General features: G+C 43.6%; 1 protein-coding gene across 1 annotated transcript in view; it reads right to left on the reverse strand.

Moving 5' to 3' along the window:
- PHYKPL (5-phosphohydroxy-L-lysine phospho-lyase) overlaps positions 1 to 24123 on the reverse strand; it is a 33998-nt gene that overhangs the window by 1181 nt on the left and 8694 nt on the right. The window contains exons 9-10 of the mRNA XM_045794927.2: positions 2113 to 2267; positions 1615 to 1704 (exon numbers count right to left, since the gene is read on the reverse strand). Coding sequence (XP_045650883.2) covers positions 1615 to 1704; positions 2113 to 2267 — 245 coding nt within the window. The remainder of the gene's footprint in view (positions 1 to 1614; positions 1705 to 2112; positions 2268 to 24123) is intronic.

The raw sequence follows: 24123 nt of genomic DNA on the forward strand, positions 1-24123 counted from the left end.
TCCCAGGGCCTCGAAGGCCTTCCTGGCCCTGGCTCCAGCCATCCTGCCCCGGGAGCCCCACCACAGTCCATTCCCAGCAGGACACGGCACTGGCTTCCTCCTGAACTGCCTGCCTGCATTACGGGCTCCTGTGTGGGGTACCCTGAGCCTGCTGCCCCGCCCCCCCAAGCAGGAGCCCCAGCCTGAGCCAAGACAAGACAGGCCGCTGCTAGGACGTGGACAGCAGGCATTTCGGCCCCGCACCAGTGCTTACAGGCCCGTACAGCGAACCGCACACGCTGCTTCGCTAGCTTCACTAACTTCCCTGCCGACCCTGTTCGGCTTCCTGCCCCAAAGTAATCTTGAAATCCCAGAGGACTCTCCAGTTGTAATTTCCAGTTCTTTCTAGGAAGATGACTTCACCCTTCTTAATGTTATTGGTACCTCAGGATGCTACCATTCCACATTGACACTTTAACCTAGGAAGGTAACTGGGCCAGAAAGAAGGGTCTGACATCATATTTACGTCCTGACCCCCACTGCCATTCTTTGTCATTTATTCCTTTGTGATTTTTAAGGCTTGCCACTCTGGCGGCTTTCTCCCGTATATTCTTCCCAGCACGGACTGTGGTCCTATTAGAACAAGGTCTGGACTTGAAATCCAGCCCCGCCACCGACCAACAGGGCCACTGTGCGTGCCACACCTCCCCCTGCTTCTGATTTCCTCTCTGCACCAGAGAACTCAGGGTGGGTGTGGGGTGGAAGGAGTCAGGCTGGGCCCCAGGTCTGGCTCCCTCATCCCACTGATTCTGAGTCCTGAGGCTCCTGGGGGGGGGGGGCACGGGGGAGAAGGCAGTGGGTGAGCTGGGGGGTGCCTCCGATGGGTGACCCGCGGAGAAGGCAGGGCTCAGGCAGTGACGGGGGGGGAGGGTCAGTCTAAAAAATCCCAAGCAAGGGAACACTTCTACATCGTGTCTGTTCACATGCTCTGAAGACAGAATGATGTGCTTAAGGACACACAGGAGACACCAGAGGAGTTTCCCAAGGTGGGGCAAGTGGGTAGGAGAGGGAAGGGCGCTAAGAAGGAAGTAACAAGGGAAAGAGTTCTGAGGCTCAGGCCCTGCCTGGGATCGGGTGTGAACATGCAAACTGGGATTGGGGTGGGGGACTCTGGGGTCCTGAGATTCCGGTCATCCAGACGCCTTCCACCCAGGCAAGGAGCAGGAGGCCTGTCCATCCCCAAAACCCACTGCTGTGGGAACGGGGAGCCCCAAGTCTGGCTCTGCCACCGTCCCTGGTGTGGCTGCGGAGAAGCAGCTTCCCCCTGGGCCACCCGGGGATGTGAAACGCAGCTTTTGGGTCTGAGAGCCCCTGTGGCCCTGGCGTCCTTGGCTGTGAACGGCCCGCACCCACGTGAAGCCGTGGCTGCAGGGCGCTGGCCACCAGGCTGACGGGCACACAGAACGGTGGCCCCTTCCCTGCTCAGGCCCAGCTGCCAACTCCTTCAGGCAGCCCTCTGTGGGCCCCAAGTGCCCAGGAGCATGGTGACAACAGCAGACGCCAGGGTGGGGGGGGGCTCCCTCCCAGTCAGGGCCCTGGACACTGCAAAGGCAACTTGTTTCGAGGAAAAAGTACCTGGACACCATGTAGTTCGCCTCTTCAGTTGCTGGCTTCCTGGTTGCCTCGTCTTTGATCAGGTCCACGCCAATAAAGAGCCCGATGCCCCTGGAGCAGAAAGGCGACATCTTAGGAGACCAGGCCTGAGGGGATGTGGTCCTTGCTCTCCCCCTCTGCCTGGGCCTGTGGAAAGCACCAGGGCCTGTTCCTCTGCTTCCTGGAGAGACCGAGGGCTGCAGAACCCTAAGGGTGGTGACCAGTGCCAGGAAGTGATGGCGGGGGTGGGGGGGGCCAAGCGTGACAGAGGAAGGGTTGGGGGTTAGAGCCTGGTCTGACGCTGCTTTCTCCTTCCCTAGAAGCGTGACCTTGGGCAACAGCACTCCTCACTGCTTTAGGTCGTCCTCTGTGGAGATAAAAGTCCCCACCAGCCCTGGTGGCGATGAGGTGACAGAAGGACGCACACCTGGCCCCTGGCGGGTGTTTAGTGAGCGGTATGGGCTGCTGCCCGAGCCTCACCTGACGTCCCCGATGATGGGATGTTTGGCTTTCTGCTGTCGGAGGAGCTCCATCAGGACGCTGCCCACAGAGGCGGCATGAGCCTGCAGCTGCTCCTTCTCCAGAACATGCAGGACGGCCAGGCCCACGGCGCAGGACACTGGGCTGCCCCCAAACTGAGCCAGGGGACAAAGGGCAGGTCAGATACCCAGGAAAGTGGGCTGTGCTCCAGGGAGCGTGAGGGCAGCAGAATGCCACCCACATTCCAAGGGCAGTGACAGGCCCAGGCCTGAACCCCTCAGAACCCAGAGTCCTAGGGGGTAAACGGGGTTCTCCTGAGGCCCCATGAACTGTCCTCTCGCTTTTCCCGGTGCTAATGACTGGGACTCAGGTAAGCTACCCCCCGGGGGTACAGGAGGAGCCCCAAGAGGCAGACGCAGAGGCGAGGGTGTACTTGTGCATTGCCACAGAGCTGGTTTTGTTGGGAGGCTTTACGGCCCCATCTCACGGGGCAGGCCTGGGCCCACAGCAACGGACTCGTCCCCATCACCTTAAGACGGGGTCAAGAGCAACACGCCAGAGTCACACCCAGGAGAAGCCACTCCGTGTACTTGACTCGAGGCTCTGTTGTTTGAGCTCCAGGAGGATTTTAGGCCACAGAACAGAAGCTGGCTGACTGTAAGCCACATGTGGCCTGACGATTCATTTGGTTTGGCTTGTGTGGCATTATGAAAAGCTCTGAATTAGGTGCTAATGTTAAATGTGCAGTCCCGACTTAAACCTGGCCCATCTGGCTCCGCCGGCGGGGGCTGTCCCCGTCAGGCACCCGGACTGCTTTGGCTCCCCTTCCTTCACCCGGCCCTGCAGGTGTCAGGGGGGACCTGCATCCCAGGTGGGTGCAAGGGTGTCTCTTGCAGACTTTTTATTAAAAAAAAAACAAAACAAAAAACTATATTTAAAAAAAACTTGATTGAGGTAGAGTTTACATACGATCAGCTGCAAATATTTACAGTGCATAGAATAGTTTGGTGTGACCGGACAAGTACATAGACCCGTGCAACCTCCACCACAATGAAGATACGGAACATTTCCATCACTTCCCAGAGTTCGCTGTGCCCCTCCACTGCTGGCTCAGGCAACCACTGACCTGCTTTCTGTCACCGTAGTTTTGCTGTTTCTGGAATGTTCTCTCTTGCCTGGCCGCTTCTGCTCACCATGTTTTTGCGATTTCCTGTCTTGCCCTGTGTCTCAGTAGTGTGTTCACTTTATTGGCGCATAGTATCTCACTGTACGGACGTACCATCCTTTGTCCAATCTCCTGTTAATGGTCCCTTGGGTTATTTTGTTTTTTGGCTATTACGAATAAAACTAAGAACATTTATAACAAATCTTGGTGTAAACAGATGTTCTCATTTCTCTTGGGTAAATATCTAGGAGTGGAATTGCTGCGCTGTAATCATAAATGTAGATTTAGCTTTATAAAAAACTGAAGCTTTCCCAAGGTAGTTGTATTGTATCACATTCCCACCGTTAGCCTACAAAATTCCAGGAGCTCCCATCCTCAAAATGATTTGGAATTGTCAGTCTTTTTAACTGTAGCCATTCTAATGGGTGTGTAGTGGTGTCCTGTAGTCGTCTTCAAACTGCGGGTGCAGAGCCCCGTATCTGAGATCATAAAAAGCTTCCTAGGTGATTCTGCCCTCAGGCGGATTTCTGATACGTCCGGAACAAATTATGTGTGGGCTGGCCACAGCGGATGGATTGAGGCTACTTGTATAATTATTATTAACCATGAACTTGTTAAAAGGTGGCGTGTACGTATTAACAGCATCTTTTGTTTAGAATCGTGACCTGGCCGCGATGCCGACCTAGCATAGCAGGAACGTCGTTGCCCCGAGATCAGCCCAGAGGAGTGACAGGAAGAAAATGAACAAGTTCTGACATAGTCCTGGGAATCCAGAAGGTCACGCGTACACTCAGGGGTATGTGCGTGCCCTGTGCCACGTGCATGTTCAGGAAAGACCTGAAAAGCTCTCCGCTCTTGCCACTGGCTGCCTTGAGGCTCTGCGGCAGGAGGAAATAAAGGCTGGGACAGAGTTGTAAGCGGCTGGGCTGAGTAGTGAAGGCATGGCCTCACACATGGAACCACCTGGCAAAGGCCGAGAGACAAGACATTTAAGGAGCCATCTGCCCAATCATTAGATGATCACTAAGCCAACCTTAGTTGGCTTAGCCTTTAAGCAAAGACTACAAACTTCACACAGTTAGTTCAGAAAAGGCACCATACAAACAATAAAAACACAGGCATAAGGAGGTAATAGGATTTCCAAAGTTGTCGGAATATATTACTTAAAATGTCCAGTTTTCAGCAGAAAATCATGAAACTTCCAAGGAAAGAAAGAAGCATGACTCATATATGGCGGGGGGGGGGGGGCAAGGAACATCAACAGAAACTGTCCTGGAGAAAGCCAAGATAGCGGTCTTACTAGACAAAGACATTTACTCCGGTGTTACGCATACAGTAAAACAACTAAAGGAAACCGCACTGCGAGAGCTAAAAAGCAAAGCATGAAGATGATGTCCCACCAAACATGAGTATCATTAAAGAGAAACTTTAGAAAAGAACTAAACAGACGTTCTGGAGTTGAAAAGCACAGTAACTGTAACGGAAAATTCACAGTAACTGTAATGAAAAATTCACCAGAGAGGCTCAACAGTGGATTTAGGCAAACAGACGAAGGCGTCAGCAAATTCGAAGATAATGTCAGTTGAGACTGTCCGGTCTGGAAACCAGAAAGAAGGGATGAACAGAGCTTTGGCGACCTGTGGGACACAATGAAGCAAACCAACCTTTGCAAATGGGATTCCCAGAAGGAGAGGAGAGAGAAAGACAAAGAGGGTGGGAGAAATGGGTAAAGGTGGTCAAAAGGTAACACATTTCCAGTTACAAAATATGTAGGTCATGGGTGTGTAATGTATAGCACGGTGATAATAGTTAATAATACTGTATTATATTTTTGAAAGTTGCTAAGACAGATCTTTTTTTTTTTTTTTAAAGATTTTATTTATTTATTCGACAGAGATAGAGACAGCCAGCAAGAGAGGGAACACAAGCAGGGGGAGTGGGAGAGGAAGAAGCAGGCTCCTCGCGGAGCAGCCCGATACGGGGCTCGATCCCAGCATTCTGGGATCACATCCTGAGCCAAAGGCAGACGCCCAACCGCTGTACCACCCAGGCGCCCCAGATCTTTTTAATTTAAATTGACTTAGCCAACATACAGTACATCATCAGTTTCAAACGCAGTGGTCAGTAATTCAGCAGTTGCATATAACACGCAGTGCTCATCACATCACGTGCCCTCCTCAATGCCCATCAGCTAGTTACCCCGTCCTCCGACCCACCTCCTCTCCAGCAAACCCTCAGTTTGTTTCCTAGAGTTAAGAGTCTCTCATGGTTAAGACAGTAGATCTTCAAAGTTCTCACATAAGGAAGAAAACTTAATGTGATGACGGATGCTAACTACACTTGGGTTCATTTCATAATATATACAAATCATTGAATCATTATGTTGCATGAAACTAATAGAATACTGTATGTCAATAATAACTAACAAAAGACAATACCGCAGTCGGCAAGAGAGAAGTGACTCATGTGCAAAAGAGTCTCAGCAAGATTAATAGCCGATTCCTCAATCAGAAACCATAAAGGCCAGAGGCAGTGGGATAACATATTTAAAGTAATGAAAGAAAAAGACTGCCAGTCAAAAATTCTACATAGACGTATCCTTTAAAAATGGGGGAACTAAGACAATTCCAGATAAATAAAAACTGAAAAAATGTGTCACTAACATATACTTCACAAAAAATACTAATGATATGTCTTCAGGCTGAGATGAAAAGACATCAGATAGGGACGCCTGGGTGGCTCAGTTGGTTAAGCATTTGCCTTCGGCTCAGCTTATGATCCTGGGGTCCTGGGACTGAGTCCCACATCAGGCTCCTTGCTCAACCAGGAGCCTGCTTCTCCCCTGCTTGTGTGCTCTCTCGCTCTCTCCCTCCCTCTCTCTGACAAATAAGTAAATAAAATCTTAAAAAAAAAAAAAAAAGACATCAGATAGTAACTCAAATTCACATGAATGAAGAGCGCTGGTAAAAGACACAAAGAGGTTGAAAGCAAAAGGGTGGAGAGCTACACCATGCAGACGGTAACCAGAAGAGCTGGCGTAGCTGTACTGATATCAGACGTAAAAGACTTGCAGATTAAAACTGGTATGAGCAACACAGAGAAACATTTCACAATGCCAAGAGTCAATCTATCAAAATGATATGACCATTACAAACACATTTATATTAAAAACAGAGCCTCAAACTACATAAAGCAAAAACTGACAGAAGTGAAAGCAGCAATGTACCATTCGTGACAAATGCAGAGTTCAGTCTCTCATTTTCAATAACTGATAGAACTATACAGAAGATCGACACGGAAATAGAGGATTGAACAACACTATACGCTGACTAGACCTAACGGACACATACAGAACACTCCAGCAAAGCAGAAAAACACCCTTCCCAAGCACACCAGTGAGTCTTAAGAAGTCACAAGGAGATTTAAAAATAAAGATGAATGAAAATGAAAACATACCCAAACTTACAGGATGCAGCAAAAGTAGTACTAATGTGAAAATTTATATCTGCAAATCTCAAATGAATAACTTTCCATTTTAAGAAACTACAAAAAAGAGCAGTCAAAACCAAAAGCAAGCCGATGGAAGGGAATCCTAAAGACTGAAGTGGAAATAAACAGAAATACGGAAAAACAATAGAAAAAAAATCAACAAAATCAAAACTGGGTTCTTTGAGAAGAGCAACAAAATTGATCAAATTCAGCTAGGCTGACCGAGATAAAGACTCAAATGTCTAAAATCAGGATGAAAGAGGACCCATCACTACCAAACTAACAAACTTAAAGAAGCAAAAAGGATTATAAGGGAATAATATGAACAAATGCATGTCGACAAGCTAGCTGAGATGAAGTGCACACATTCCTAAAAGATACAAAATACTGACATTGACTCAAGAAGAAACAGAAAATCTAATAGACATATGCAAGTAAAAAGAAAAAATTAGTAACATGAAGTTCCCACAAAGAAAAGCCTAGAAACAGATAGCTCCACTGGCGAATTCTACCACAATGTTTAAAGAATTATCCCTGATCCTTTGAAAAGCCTTCAGAAAATAGAAGGGGCACAGACATTTCCCAGCTCATTCTTTGAGGCCAGTATTACACCCTGATACCAAAACCTGACAAAGACCTCAAAAGAAAACTACAGATCAGTATCTCTTTGGAATATAGATGTGGAGGAAAGGTTCAAGATGGAGGTGTAGGAAGATCCTGAGCTCACCTCCTCCCAGGGACACAACGAATCTACGAGTACATACGGGATAATTCCCTCTGAAGGGGACCGACCGAGAAACTGGATGAACAGAGCCTCTGCAAGAAGGAACAGCACTGAGACAGACAGCAGAGACAGGGATATACTCTCACTAAGGGAAAAAACCATACCCCAGAGGCAGCATTCCACAGTCAGGAGGGATCTTAAAGGCACATACCTTTTCCCTGAGGAGTGAGTGATTTGAGCTCCACATCAGGCATTCCAACCCTTAGATCCTGAACAAAAGAGCAAGACCCCAAAACACCTAGCTTTTAAAACCAACAGGGAGTACATCTCAGAAAACTCTAGAACTATAGGGAAATGAAAAGTCACTCTTAAAAAGTTTACACATAGATCAACTTGACCCGGAAACAAGTGCAAAACACCAGATTGAAAGGTATATGGACCACAGGTGACAGAGACCCACGTACTAATCCTGGAGGGTCTGTTGGAGACATAAGAGGAGGTTGGGCCACTCTGCAAGGACTGAGACAGTGGTGGCATGCATCCATTTTTCCTATCCTCTTCTGCTGTGCTGATCCTGGCAATGGTGCGTACCATTCTGGAATCCTCACTCTAGACTGCTGACCCTATGCGACCATGCATCTCAGCTGGGCTTCACAGCTGAATGACAGTCCCTCCCACCAGCATGCTCACAGCAATACCAGCCGGGCAGGGGACCAACCCACCCAACAGTGCACCCACAGGAGTTGCAGGCCTGCCACAATACAAGGGTGCACACAGCCCACACAGGGGACACCCCAGGAGCACCTGGCTCTGGCAGCCCGGAGGGACTGCACTTCTGGGCCCCACAGGACATCTACATAAGGCCACTCCTTCAAGATGGGGCGCTGTAATTGAACCACCTAATACATACAAACACAGGGAACTGAGCAAAATGAGGAGACAGAGGAACATGTTCCAAATGAAAGAACAAGACAAAACCTCAGAAAAAGAATTAGATAAGATGGAGATGCTTATCTATTAATCCGCTCAATAGAGTTCAAAGTAATGGTCATAAAGAGGCTTACCAAACTTAGGAGAAGAATGGATAACCATGGTGAGAACTTCAACAAAGAGAAAAATTTAAAAAATACCAATCAGAGCTGAAGACTACAATACTAAAAATGAAATACACACTAGAAGGAATAAACAACAGATTAGATGATACAGAAGAATGGATCAGTGTTCTGGAAGACAGGGTAGTGGAAATCATCCAATCAGGACAGTAAAAAGGAAAAAAGAATTTAAAAAGGAGGATAGTTTAAGGGACCTCTGGGACAACATCAAGTGTACTAACATTCACTGACTGCAGTCCCAGAAGAGAGAGTAAAGGGACAGAACACTTATTTGAAGAGATAATGGCTGAAAACTTCCCTAACCTGGCAGAAGAAACAGACATAGGAGGCCAGAAAGCACAGAAAGTCCAAGATGAACCCAAAGAGACCTACACCAAGGCACATTATCATTAAAATGTCAACAATTAAAGGTAAAGATAAAAGCAGCAAGAGAAAAGCAACTAGTTATATATAAGGTCTGATAAGACCATTAGCTGATTTTTCAGCAGAAATTTTGTAGGCTGGAAGGCAGTGGCACAATATATTCAAAGTGCTGAAAAGGGGTAAAAAACTCTTATAACCAAGAATACTCCACCTGGCAGGTTATCATTCAGAACGTAAGCAGAGAGAAAAGAATTTCCCAGACAGCAAAAGTCAGAAGTTCATCACAACTGGCTTCACAAAAAATTATTAAAGGGACTTCTTCAAGCAGAAAAGAAGAGACAGTAACTAGAAATAAGGAAATATATGAAAGAAAAAATCTCACTTGTAAAGGCAAACATATAGAAAAAAGGTAGTGGATCGACTACGTATAAAACTGAAGAGGGTTGGGGCGCCTGGGTGGCACAGCGGTTAAGCGTCTGCCTTCGGCTCAGGGTGTGATCCCGGAGTTCTGGGATCGAGCCCCACATCGGGCTCCTCCGCTGTGAGCCTGCTTCTTCCTCTCCCACTCCCCCTGCTTGTGTTCCCTCTCTCGCTGGCTGTCTCTATCTCTGTCAAATAAATAAATAAAATCTTAAAAAAAAAAAAAAAACTGAAGAGGGTTAAAGACAAAAGTACTAAAATCAACTACATCTGCAACAATTAATATACAAAATAGACAGATGTAAAATACGACAACAAAACACGTATGTGTGGGGGGGGTGGGGTGAGGGGAGTAAAAATGTGGTTTATTTATTTATTAAAGATTTTATTTATTTGAGAGGGAGGGAGAGGGAGAGAGGGAAGGGGAAGCGGGCGGAGAGAGAGAGAGCACAAGTACAGGAACAGGGGGAGGGGGAGAGGGAGAAGCAGGCTCCCTGCTAAGCAGGGAGCCTGATGTGGGACTCGATCCCAGGACCTGGAGATCCTGACCTGAGCCGAAGGTAGACACTTAACAGACTGAGCCACCCAGGTGCCCCAAAATGTGGTATTTTTAGAATGAGTCTGAACTTCACCGCCAACTGAAAATAGACTGATACACACAGGTTGTTATATATGAACCTCATGGTAACCACAAACCGAAAACCTGTAACAGATACACAAAAAATAAGCAGAAAGGAATCTAAACATAACACTAAAGAAAGTCATCAAATCACAAGGGAAGAGAGAAAAAGGAATAGAGAAGAACTGCAAAAACAACCAGAACACAGCAAATGTCAGTAAATACATACCTATCGATAATCCCTGTAAATGTAAATGGATTCAATGATCCAATCAAAAGACAGGGTAGCTGAATAGATTAAAAAAAACAAACAAACAGGACCCATCCATATGCTGCCTACAAGACACTCACTTCAGCATTAAAGATATACAAACTGAAAGTACAGAGATGAAGATATTCCATGCAAACTGAAGTGAAAAGAAAGCTGGGGTAGCAATAGGCAAAATAAGACTTTATCTATTTTTTAAAAGATTTTATTTATTTATTTGAGAGAGAGAGAGACTGAGCATGAGCAGGGGGAGGGGCAGAGGGAGAGGAAGAAGCAGACTCCCCGCTGAGCAGAAGCCTGACGTGGAGCTTGATCCCAGGACCCTGAGATCATGACTTGAGCCAAAGGCAGACGCTTAACCAGCTGAGCCACCCAGGCGCCCCAGACAAAATAGACTTTAAAACAAAAACTGTAATGAGAGAGAAAGAAGGGTATTATATAATAAGGCAGATAAAACACTAGTAAATACTTATGCTTCCAACACAGGTGCACCTAAATACATAAAGCAAATATTAACATATGCAAAGGGAGAAAATGATGGTAATACAGTAACAGCAGGGGGACTTTAACACCCCACTTACATCAATGGATAGACCATCCAGACAAAAAATAAGGAAATGCTGGCCTTGAATGACACATTAGACCACATGGACTTAACAGAACATTCAGAATATTCTATCAAAAACCAGCAGAACACACATTTTTCTTAAGTGCACATGGAACATTCTCCAGTACAGATAAGTAAGGCCATAAAATAAGTCTAATAAATTTAAGATGAATGAGGTCACACTGAGTATCTTTTCCAACCACAACAGTATGAAAGTAGAAATCAATTACAATAAAAGAACTGGAAGAAACACAAACACATGGAGAGTAAACAAGACGCTGTTAAACAACCAATGGGTCAGCGAGTGTCAAAGAGGAAATAAAAAATACCTTGAGACAAAAATGAAAACACAATGGTCCAAAATCTATGAGAAACAGCAAAAGCAGTTCTAAGAGGGAATATAATGACACAGACCCGTATCAAGAAAGAGGAAAAATCTTAAATCAACGCTCTAACCTCATACCTAAAGGAATGAGAAAAAAAAGAACAAAGCAAGCCCAAAGTTAGTAGAAGGAAGAAAATAAAGATCAGAGTGGAAGTAAATAAAAGAGAGGTCAAAAAGAAAAAAAAAATACAAAAGATCAATGAAATTAAGAGCTGGTTCTTTAAAAAATAAACAAAATGGAAAAATCTTCAGCCAGACTTGTCAAGAAAAAAGAGAGAGGACCGAATAAAATTAGAAGTGAAAGAGAAGTTACAACCGATAGCACAGAAATACAAAGGATCATAAAAGATTTTTATGAACAATTATATGCCAATCAATTGGACAACCTAGAAGAAATGGATAAATTCCTAGAAACACACAATCTTCCAAGACTAAGTTAGGAAGAAGCAGAAAACCTGCACAGATTATTATTAGTAGGGGCGCCTGGGTGGCTCAGTCGTGATCCCGGCGTTCTGAGATCGAGCCCCTCATCAGGCTCCTCCACCGGGAGCCTGCTTCTTCCTCTCCCACTCCCCCTGCTTGTGTTTGCTCTCTCACTGGCTGTCTCTCTCTCTGTCAAATTAATAAATAAAAGCTTTTAAAAAAAAGATGATTATTAGTAATGAAATTCAATCAGTGATCCAAAAACTCCCCAAAACCAAAACTCTAGGACCAGACAGTTTCACAGGTGAATTCCACCAAATATTTAAAGAGTTAATACCTATCCTTCCCCAAATTTCAATTTATTCCAAAAAACTGAAAGGGAAGGAATGCTTCCAAACTTATTTATGAGGCCAACATTACAGTGATACCCAAATCAAAGACATTGTAAAAAAAAAAAAAAAGAAAGAAAGAAAAAGAAAAGAAAAAAGAAAATCACAAGCCAATATCCTTGATGAACATAGATGCAAAAGTCCTCAGTGAAATATTAGTAAAGCAAATTCATCGAATGCATTTAAAAGGATCATACACCATGATCAAATGGGACTTATTCCCAGTATGCAAGGATGGTTCAATATCTGCAAATCATTCAATGTGATACACCACAGTAACAAGACGAAGAATAAAAATTATCCAATCAGCTCAACGGATGAAAAAGCATTTGACAAAATTCAACATCCATTCATGATAAAAACTCTAAAAAAGGTGGGTGTAGATGGAACATACCTCAACATAATAAAGGCCGTATATGACAAACCCACAGCTAACAACATACTTAATAGTGAAACGTTGGAAGCTTTGTCTCAAGATCAGGAACAAGACAGGATGTCCACCCTTGCCACTTTTATTGAACACGGCGCTGCAGGTCCTAGCCACAGCAACCAGGCAGGAAAAGGAAGTAAAAGGCATCCAAATTGGAAAAGAAGAAGTAAAACTGTCACCACTCGCAGATGAGCTACTACAATATAGGAAACTGTAAAGCCTGCACCCAAAAACTATTAGTTTAAAGGGATTCAGTAAAGTTGCAGGATACAAAAGTACAGAAATCTGTTGTTTCTTTTTTTCTTTTAAGATTTATTTATTTTAGAGAGTGAGAGAAAAGGGGGAAGGGCAGGGAGAATCTTAAGAAGACTCCCCGCCGAGCCCAGAGCCTGATGTGGGGCTCAATCCCACGACCTTGAGATCATGACCCTAGCTGAAACCAAGAATTGGGTGTTGAACCAACTGTGCCACCCAGGCAGTTTTCTTTTTTTTCTTTTTCTTTTTTTTTTTTTTAGATTTTATTTATTTATTTGGGAGAGAGAGAGTACGAGCGGAGGGAACAGCAGAGGGAGAGGGAGAAGCAGGCTCCCCGCTGAGCAGGGAGCCTGCCGAGAGACTCGATCCCAAGACTCTGGGTTTATGACCTGAGCTGAAGGCAGATGCTTAACTGACTGAGCCACTCAGGTCCCCTGCCCCTGTTGTGTTTTCATCTACTAGTAACAAACTATTGCAGAAATTAAGAGAACTATCCCATTTACAATTGCATCAAAAAGAATAAAATAACTAGGAATAAATTTAACTGAGGCGACGAAACACTTGTACTCTGAAAACTCTAAGACTATGATAAAAGAAATTGAAGATGACACAAATAAATGGTACGATATACTGTACTCATAGATTGGAAGAATTATTATTATTAAAATCTCCATACTACCAAAAGCAATCTACAGATTCAATGCAATCCTTATCAAAATAGCCAATGACATTTTTCACGGAACTAGAAAAAATAATCCTAAAATTTGTATGGAACCACAAAGACTCTGAATAGCCCGAGCAACCTTGAGAAAGAGGAACAAAGCTGGAGATATCATGCTCCCAGATTTCAAACTATACTACAAATTATAGTAATCATAACAGTATGGTACTGGCACAAAACCAAACACAAACCAAACACAGAGATGAATGGATCAGAACAGAGAGGCCAGAAATAAAATCACACTTATATGGCCAATTAATCTGCAACAAAGGATATACAATGGGGAAAAGACAATCACTTCAATAAATGGTGTTAGGAAAGCTGGACCACTTTCTTACATCATATATAAAACTAAGCTCAAAATGGATTAGACTTAATTATAAGACCTAAAACCATAAAACTCCTAGAAGAAAATAGGCAGTAAACTCTTGGACATTTGTTTTAGCAATACCTTTCAGGATCTAGACAAGGACAACAAAAGCAAAAATAGACAACTGGGACTACATCAAATTGAAAAACTTTTGCACAGTGAAGGAAATCATCAACAAAATGAAAAGGCAACTTACCGAATGGGAGAATATATGCAAATAATATATCTCATAAGGAGTTAACATCCAAAATATATAAAAACTCAGAAAACTCTATCAATTATTTTTTAGATTCCACACAAGTATGAAATCACGTGGTATTTTTCTTTCTTTCTTCTTTTCTTTCTTTCTTTCTTTCTTTCTTTCTTTCTTTCTTTCTTTCTTTCTTTCTTTCTTTCTTTCTTAAGATTTTTATTTATTTATTTGACAGAGAAAGAGAGAGAGCACAAGTAGGCAGAGCGGCAGGCAGAGGGAGAGGGAGAAGCAGACTCCCCACTGAGCAGGGAGCCCTGCATGGGGCTCAATCCCAGGACCCTGGGACCATGACCTGAACTGAAGGCAGACATTTTGACTGGGCCACCCAGGCTCCCCTGGTATTTGTCTTTCTCTGACTGGCTTATTTCACGTAGCACTGTGCCCTCCATTTCCATCTATGTTGTTAAAAACGACAAGATTTCATTCCTTTTTTATGGCTAAATAATATTCCACTATGGAATATTATCCAGCTAATGGAATATTATCCAGCCATAAAAAAGGAATGAAATCTTGCCATTTGTAACAACATATGGAATATTATATATATAATATATAATACATATATATAATATATATACACATCTATATATGGTATATATAATATATATACCACATATAATATATAGACCACCTCTTCTTTGTCCATTCATTAACTGATGGGCTGCTTCCATATTGTGGCTCTTGTAAATAAGGCTGCAATGAACACAGCAGTGCATAGGTCTTTTCGGATTGGTTTTAATTTTCTTCAGATAAATTGCCAGCAGTGCAATTACTGGGTCATCGGGTAGTTCTATTTTATCTTTTTCCAGGAACCTCTGCACGGTTTTCCATAGTGGCTGCACCAATGTACATTGCCACCAACAGTGAGTGCACGAGGGTTCCCTTTCCTCCACATCCTCGCCAACACCTGTCATTTTTTGTCTTTCTGATAACAGCCATTCTGGCAGGTGTGAGGACGTATCTCATTGTGGTTTTGATCTGCATTTCCCTGATGATGAGTGATGTTCAGTATTTTTTCATGTGTGTGTGGACCATCTGTCTTCTTTGGAAAAAATGTCTAGTCAAGTCTTCTGTCCATCTGTCCATTTTTCTTTCTTTTCTTTTTCTTTCTTTCTTTCTTTCTTTCTTTCTTTCTTTCTTTCTTTCTTTTCTTTCTTTCTCTCTTTTTCTTTCTTTTTTTCTTCTTTTCTTTCTTTCTTTTTCTTTCTTTCCTTTCTCTCTCTCTCTCTCTCTCTCTTTCTTTCTTTCCTTCCTTCCTTCTTTCTTTTTTTAAAGATTTTATTTATTTATTTGACAGAGAGACAGCCAGCGAGAGAGGGAACACAAGCAGGGGGAGTGGGAGAGGAAGAAGCAGGCTCACAGCAGAAGAGCCTGATGTGGGGCTCGATCCCATAACGCCGGGATCACGCCCTGAGCCAAAGGCAGATGCTTAACCGCTGTGCCACCCAGGCGCCCCTCAACTGTGTATTTTTTTTTTTAAGTTGTGTAAGTTCTTTACATATTTTGGATATTAACCCCTTACTGGATGTCTTATTTGCAAATATCTTCTCCCATTCAGTACGTTGCCTTTTTGTTTTGTTGATAGGTTCCTTCTCTGTACAAAAGCTTTTTAATTTGATGTAATCCAGTTTGCTTATTTTAGCTTTTGTTGCTGGTCAACTTTGACAAGGTTGCCAAACCATTCAATGGGATAAAAATAGTCTTTTCAGCAAATGGTGTTGGGACAACTGGATAGCCACATGCAAGTGAGTCAAGTTACCCCCGCCTCATCCCCTACGCAAAATATTAGGTCAAGACCTAAGTTTAAGAGCTAAAATTATAAAATCCTTAGAAGAAAGCAAAGGTGTAAATCTTCATGACCTTGGATCAGGCAGTGGTTTGTTAGATATGACTCCAAAGCACTAGCAAGCAAAGAAAAAATAAACTGAACTCCAGCAAGATTAAAAACCTTTGTGTTCCAGAGGAGACTACGAAGAAAGTGAAAAACAACTCAGAAAGGGGAGAAGATATTTCCAAATTATCTATCTGATAAGGATTAGTACCTGATAAAGAATTCTTACAACTCTGCAAAAAGAGACAAGTAACCCACTTTAAAAATGGTCAAAGGACATGAGTAGACATTTTGCAAAGAATATATATGAATGGTCAATAACCACATAAAAAGAGGCTCGACATCACTAGCCACGAGGGAAATGCAAATCACGATGAAATACTATTTCCGTGCTCACTGGGATGGCTATAATAAAAGATGGAAAATTATCAATGCTGGAGAGGATAGAGGAATTGGAACCCTCGGACATTGTTGGTGGGCGTGTAAAATGGTACAGCTATTTGACAAAAGTCTGTCATTCCTCAAAAAGTTAAACCTAGGGTTGCCATAAGATCCAGCAATTCCACTCACAGGTACATACTCAGTAGAACTGAAAATATATGTCCAAACAAACACATGTACGCAACTGTTCATCACAGCATTATTCATAATAGCCAAGAAGGGGAAATGACCCAAATGTTCATTAAGTGAAGAAGGGATAAGTGAAATGTGGCCTACTTATACAATTGGGATTATTATTCCTCCCTACAAAAGAATGAAGTACTGATTCATGCTAGAATATGGATGAACCTTGAAAGTATTATGCTACGTGACACAGTCAGACACAGAAGGTCATGTGTTTTTGTGATTCTATTTATATGAAATTTCAAGAATAGGCATATTCATCAAGACAGAAAGGTTAGTGACTGCCAGGACTTATAGAGAGAACGCAATGGGGGAGGGACTGCTAATGGGTATGGGGCTGCATTTTGGGTGATGAAAATGTTCCAGAATTAAGACAGTAATGGTGGTTGCACAACTTGGTGAGTATACTAAAAACCACTGATTTGTACTTGATTTTGAACCCAATGAATTTGTATTTAAAGTTTATTTTTGTGTGGAAGTAATCTCTAGACACAACATGAGGCTCGAACACACGACCCTGAGATTAAGAGTCGTACTCTCTTCCAACTGAACCAGCCAGGTGCCCCTGAATTTGTATTTATTTATTTATTCATTCATTTATTTCTAAGGTATTTATTTATTTATGAGAGAGAGAGAGAGAGTCCACAAGTTGGCGGAGGGGCAGAGGGAGAAGCAGGCTCTCCACTGAGCAGGGAGCCTGATGAGGGACTCAATCCCAGGACCCCGGGATCATGACCTGAGCCTAAGGCAGACGCTTAACCCACTGAGCCACCCAGGTGCCCCAAATTTGTATTTAAAAGAGTGAATATTATGGGTATGTAATTATATTTCAACTGAAAAAGAATGGATGATTCCAGCTTTTTCTACATCAATACTACATGCAGGGTGACAATGGCATATACTTTTAACGTGTTGGAGGAAAATAGGACCTAGATTTTTATGTTTAGCTAAAATATTTAAATATGAGGGTCTGATAAAAATATTCCTAGGCACATAAGATTTCAGAAGGTTTGCAATGTAAAGGCTTGCACTGAAAATAATTTGGGATGAAATACTTTTTTTTTTTTTTTGGTAGATTTTATTTATTTATTCATTTGACAGAGAGAGAGAGAACACAAGCAGGGGGAGAGGAAGAGGGAGCAGACTCCACTAAGCAGGAAGCCTGATGTGGGGCTCGATCCCAGGACCCTGGGGCCATGACCCAAGCTGAAGGCAGACACTTAACTGACTGAGCCTCCCAGGAACCTGGGATGAAAAAGTTTTAATACAGATAGTAAAAGAAAACAGGAAGGATTAAAAGAGACAGAAAAGTATGATAAACTGAAATTATAAATGAAGATGTTATCAAGAGGCGCAAATATATCAAAAGTTACATTAAATTTAGACTGTCTAAATGTGATCTAAAGTGATCACTTTAAAGTCAAATATTAACAGTTCTGGAAAAAAACCCAAATTCTAGATATATGCTTGTTAAACATACCTAAAGCTAACTGAGAGCTGCGGAAGCTCTATAACATCAGATAAAATACAATTTAAGAGCCAAAATCATTATAAGGAAAAAATTATTCCTAATGATAGATTCAATTCCTGGAAAACTGGACTACTATTTTACACCATACATAAAAATTAACTCAAAATGGATTAAAGATTTGAATATAAGACCTGAAACCATAAAACTCTTGGGAGAAAACATACGTGGTAAGCTCCTTGACATCATTCTTGGCAATTTTTTGGATTTAACATCAAAAGCAAAGGCAATGAAAGCAGAAATAAACAAGTAGGACTACATCAAACTAAAAAGCTTCTGCACAGCAGAGGAAATCATCTACAAAATGAAAAGGCAGTTGACCAAATGGGAGATAATATCTGCAAATCGTTTGTTTCATAAGGAGCGAATATCTAAAATATATGAAGAATTCATACCACTCAATGGCCAAAAAATAAAGAATACGATTAAAATGGGCAGAATATCTGAATAGACATTTTCCAGGAAAGACACACGGATGGCCACAACAGGTACGCGAAAAGGTGCCCAACATCAATCATCAAAACCACAATGAGATGTCACCTCACAACCTGTGAGGATGGCTATTGTCAAAAAGACAAGAAACAGCAAGGGTTGGTCAGGACGTGGAGAAAAGGGAACCCTCGTATACTGTTAGTGGGAATGCTAACTGGGGTAGCCACCATGGAAAACAGTATGGAGGGGCCTCGAAAAATTTAAAATAGAATCACCATATAATCCAGGAATTCTACTTCTGGGTATTTATCGGAAGGAAATCTTGAAGAGATATCTGCACCCCCATGTCTATTGCAGCACTATTTTCTTTTTCTTTTTTCTTTTTTTAAAGTATTTTATTTATTTATTTGACAGAGAGAGAGAGAACAAGCACGAGGAGCAGCAGAGGGAGAGGGAGAAGCAGGCTCTCCACTGAGCAGGGAGCCTGGCACGGGACTCGATCCCAGGATCCTGGAATCCTGGCTTGGCTTGAGCCAAAGGCAGACGCTTCACCAACGGAGCCACCCCGGTGCCCCAGCAGCACTGTTTTCGGTGGCCAAGACACAGAAGCCACCTAAGCGTCCACACACGGTTGAATGGATACAGAAAATGCAGTATATATACACAATGGATTATTATCCCACCATAAAAAAGAAGGAAATCTTGCCATTTGCGACAGCATGCCCTGTACCTTGAGGACATTATGCTAAGTGAAATAAGTCTAATAGAGAAAGACAAATACTGTATCTCACTTATTTGTGGGATCAAAACAAAAAGCAAAAAACAGGGGCGCCTGGGCGGCTCAGTCGGTTAAGTGTCTGCCTTTGGCTCAGGTCACGGTCCCAGGGTCCTGGGATTGAACTCCGCCTTAGGCTCCCTGCTCAGGGGGGAGCCCGCTTCTCCCTCTCCCTCCCCGTGCTGCTCCCCTGCCCCACTTGTGCTCTCTTTCGTCCTCTCTCTCAAAGAAATAAATAACATCTTAAAAAAAAAAAAAAAAAAAAGCAAAAAACGAACCCGAGATGGAACTCTTAGATACCAAGAACATACTGGTAGTTGCCACAGGTGGGGGGGGGGGGGGGATGGGCGAAATGAGTGAAGTTGGTCAAAAGGTACAAACTTCCAGTTACAATAAATAAGTTCTGGGGTATAATGTGCAGAACGGTGACTACAGTTAATAATACTCTACTGTATTTTTGAAAGTTGCTAAGAGAGTAGACCTTAGAAGTTCTCATTGCAAGAAAAAAAGTCTGTAACTACGTGTGGTGATGGATGCTAACCAGAGTTACTCTGGTGATCATTTTGAGACAACTATCGAATCATGATGTTGAACACCTCAAAGTAATATGTCAGTTATACCTCAAATTTTTTTTTAAAGATTTTATTTATTTATTTGACAGAGATAGAGATAGCCAGAGAGAGAGGGAACACAAGCAGGGGGAGTGGGAGAGGAAGAAGCAGGCTCATAGCGGAGGAGCCTGATGTGGGGCTCGATCCCAGAACGCTGGGATCACGCCCTGAGCTGAAGGCAGACGCTTAACCGCTGTGCCACCCAGGCGCCCCTATACCTCAAATTTTAAAAAAGATTCAAGGGGCTCCTGGGTGGCTCAGTTGGTTAAGTGTCTGACTTTGGCTCAGGTCATGAGTCCAGGGTCCTGGGATCGAGCCCCTGCATTGGGCTCCCTGCTTAGCGGGGAGTCTGCTTGTCCCTCTTTTTCTCCCTCTGCTCATGTTGTCTCTTTCTCAAATAAATAAAATCTTAAAAAAAAAAATTCAATTCAATTCCCGGGGTGCCTGGCTTGATCTCAGGGTAGTGAGTGTGAGCCCCACACTGGGTGTAGAGATGACTCGAAAATAAAATCTTAAGAAAAAAAAGATTCAATTCCCAATGAACATATAGAAATAAAAAATATGTATATGTTTAAAATATATATGAAATAAAGCAAAGAGTGGACAGTATTACAAGGAAAAACAGATCAGTTTTTCATCATTGTGAGATCTCTACACACAGTCCTCAGTTAGTAATAGGTTATGTAGAAAAAATATCCAGCAATACTACAGAAGATTCAAACAACACAATTAATAAGTGTGACCTAAGAGACATTTACAGAGTTCCGTATTTAGGGAACATACATTTTTCTAAAGAACATGCAGAATAATCAAGTAATAAACCACCTCAACACACCTTAGAGACATGACCTTTGATCTCAGTGTCATTAGTCAGAAGTTAATAATAAAAAGATCTGGAAAACCTAGAACTGAATAATGCAGTGGCCCTTACGCTTTTTTTTTTTTTTTTAAAGTAGGCTCCATTCCCAGCATGGAGCCCAGTGAGGGGCTTGAACCCATGACCCTGAGATCAAGACCTGAACTGAGATCAAGAGTCGGATGCTTAACCGACTGAGCCACCCAGGTGCCCCGGTCGTCACAGTTTTGAACTTAGAATCCCCTGAAAATTATTGAGGGACCCAACCTACACAATCGACAAAGGACTAATATCAAGAATATATATATATGTGTGGGGCGCCTGGGTGGCACAGCGGTTAAGCGTCTGCCTTCGGCTCAGGGCGTGATCCCAGCGTTATGGGATCGAGCCCCACATCAGGCTCCTCCGCTAGGAGCTTGCTTCTTCCTCTCCCACTCCCCCTGCTTGTGTTCCCTCTCTCGCTGGCTGTCTCTATCTCTGTCAAATAAATAAATAAATAAAATCTTTAAAAAATAAAAAAAGGAATATATATATGTGTGCCTCTGTATATATACATACACACAAATGCATATATAGAGACACACAAAACTCCCGCAAATAAAGAAGAAAACCTCTAGTAACTCAATCAAAAAATGGGCAAAAGAAAAAACAGGCATTTCACAGAAGAGGAAACACATGGCCAATAAACATATGAAGGCATCTAAAGTACATATAGAACTTATAAAACTCAGCACCTCAAAGACAAATGATCCAACTTAAAGATGGGCAGAAGCCATTTCTCTAGAGAAGACACCCAGGTGGCCAACAGACACGTGAACAGACGCTCAACATCACTTACCATCAGGGAAGGGCAAATCAAAACTACAGGAGCGACCACCTCACCCCTGTCAGAATGGCTAAAATCAACACAAGAAACAGGTGTTGGTGAGGATTGGAGAAAGAGGAACCCTCGGGCACTGCTGGTGGGAAGGCAAACTGGTGCGGCCACTCTGGAAAACAGTATGCAGCTTCCTCAAAAAGTTAAAGATAGAGCTACATGATGACCCAGCCATTGCACTATGGGGTGGTTACCCAAAGACTACAAGAACCCTAATTCAAAGAGATACATGCACCCCTATGTTTATAGCAGGATTATGTATAATAGCTAAGATAGGGAAGCAGCCCGTGTCCACTGACTGATGAATGCATAAAGAAGAAGTGGTGTCTATATGCGATGGAATATTATTCAGCCATAAAAAAGAACACAATCTTGCCATTGGCAGCGACATGGATGGAACTAGACAGTATTATGCTAAGCGAAACAAGTCAGTCAGAGAAAGACAAATACCATATGATTTCACTCATGTGGAATTTAAGAAACAAAACAGAAGAGCAAAGCGAAAAAATAAGAGAGAGAGAGACAAGCCAAGAAACAGACTTAACTATACAGCACAAACTGATGGTTATTGGAGGGGAGGGGGTGGGGAGTGGCTGAAATAGGTGAAGGGGACTGAGGCATGCACTTGCTGTGACGAGCACGGGGTGAGGTATGAAGTGCTGAATCACTGTATTGTACATTTGAAATTAATATTACACTGTATGGGGGCGCCTGGGTAGCGCAGTCGTTAAGCGTCTGCCTTCGGCTCACGGTGTGAACCCGGTGTTCTGGGATCGAGCCCCACATCAGGCTCCTAGGCTGGGAGCCTGCTTCTTCCTCTCCCACTCCCCCTGCTTGTGTTCCCTCTCTCACTGGCTGCCTGTCACATAAATAAATAAAAAATCTTAAAAAATATATTACACTGTATGTTAACTGGAATTAAATTAAAATAAGAAAAAAAAACCCATAGAGATGTTTCACATAATTTGAAACCAGGGAATGGCCTGTCAAGACCATTCCCCAAGTTGAGGGGATACCATTTTACACCCCACTGGCCTGGCAAACATTAAAAGCTGTTTGAGAGGAAGGAGACCCACAGAATCTCTTATCCACCACTGGTAGTTAGCTTGTGAACCACTCTGGAAAACAGAAGTCATCATGTCTTAAAAATGGAGAGAGAACACAGACCCCATGACCCAGCAAGTCCACTTTTAGGTCCTAAGAAAAACTCTTGCACGTGCACAATACAAACTTATAAAAACATTGTTTACAGCAGCACAAGCCATGGGAACAACCCCGGAGCTCCTCGCCAGGAGGGGACAAATAACCACGGCACAGTCACGCGGTGGGATAGCACGAAGCAGTCCGACCTCGGTGACCAGCGAGGAGGACGACTCGGAGTAAGATCATGTTTAGGTGGAAAAACCAACCTCCTAAGAGAACCCCAGCACGATACACTTTTTATAAGGGTAAAAAACAACTAGAATGAACAATGAAGCTGGAGGGGGTAGCCGGGCTGGGGGGACAGGGCGCAATGAGACGGGACCGCGGTGGCCGTATGGGTAGACGCAGGTTACCGTCCAAGGCCCAACTTTTACTTGGAATGATGGCTTCTTGGATGCTTACGACATTAATAAAAGTAACCCGTTAACTGGTTAACGAAGAGAGGACCGTGCGGGGACAGAGGTTTATATAATCTAACTATGTGAACCGCAGGTTAAAACAAAGAAACAAAACGCCAGATCGCGCTCTACTGCATGGTCTGTCTTTCACCCCACACCACACACTCCTTCCTGCCCCGGGGCTACTCCTCCCACACCTCTTCTGGGGGGGCGTCCCCCCACCCATGTCCCTTGTGCTGATCGCTGACATCCCACCCCTTCCATCAAGGGGTCTGTTTGTGGGTCTGTCTTCCCCCAACGGGGAGCTTGTCCAAGGGTAGAGGCTCTGTCTGCATGTCCCCTGCGCGTCGAGTGACGATTTGCTGAATCGTCAACCCTCACCCTTCATGACCTTCTCTGCCAGCTCTCGACCATCTTGCCCAATCCCGACATATTTCCGTCTCCAGTTCAAACTGGCTCTTCTTTGGGAAGTCACAGTGAGTTCCTTCCCGCGATGCTGTCCTTCCTGTTTCTTCCCTGTGGCCTGTGCCCAGATTTGGGCCTCCTCTTCCCTTGCCTGCATCAGTCTCCCCACCTTCTGGTTCTTTCTCCACACTGCTCACCAGAGATCTCTCTAAAGTGTATTTCACATGTCCTCTCTCCCCAGTGGAAACCCTTCCATGGCTCGTCACGGCCCTCCCGACCGGTCCCGACTCCTCAGCTCTGAGGAAGCCCCTGGTGACCACCACGCTCCCCTCACCCACGGCGTGTTCTCTCAGCCAGCGAACACGCTGTGGCTTCTCCTGCAACACAAGGACCCACTTCACTTAGGGAAAGCTCTCCGGCCTGTGCCCCAAGGATGGGGAGCCATGTCCCCCTAGAAGCTCCTACTGGAATGTCAACT

This window comes from Ursus americanus, chromosome 5 (genome assembly GCF_024610735.1).
Source record: "Ursus americanus isolate L20-20 chromosome 5, mUrsAme1.1.p, whole genome shotgun sequence".
Classification (NCBI taxonomy): domain Eukaryota; kingdom Metazoa; phylum Chordata; class Mammalia; order Carnivora; family Ursidae; genus Ursus; species Ursus americanus.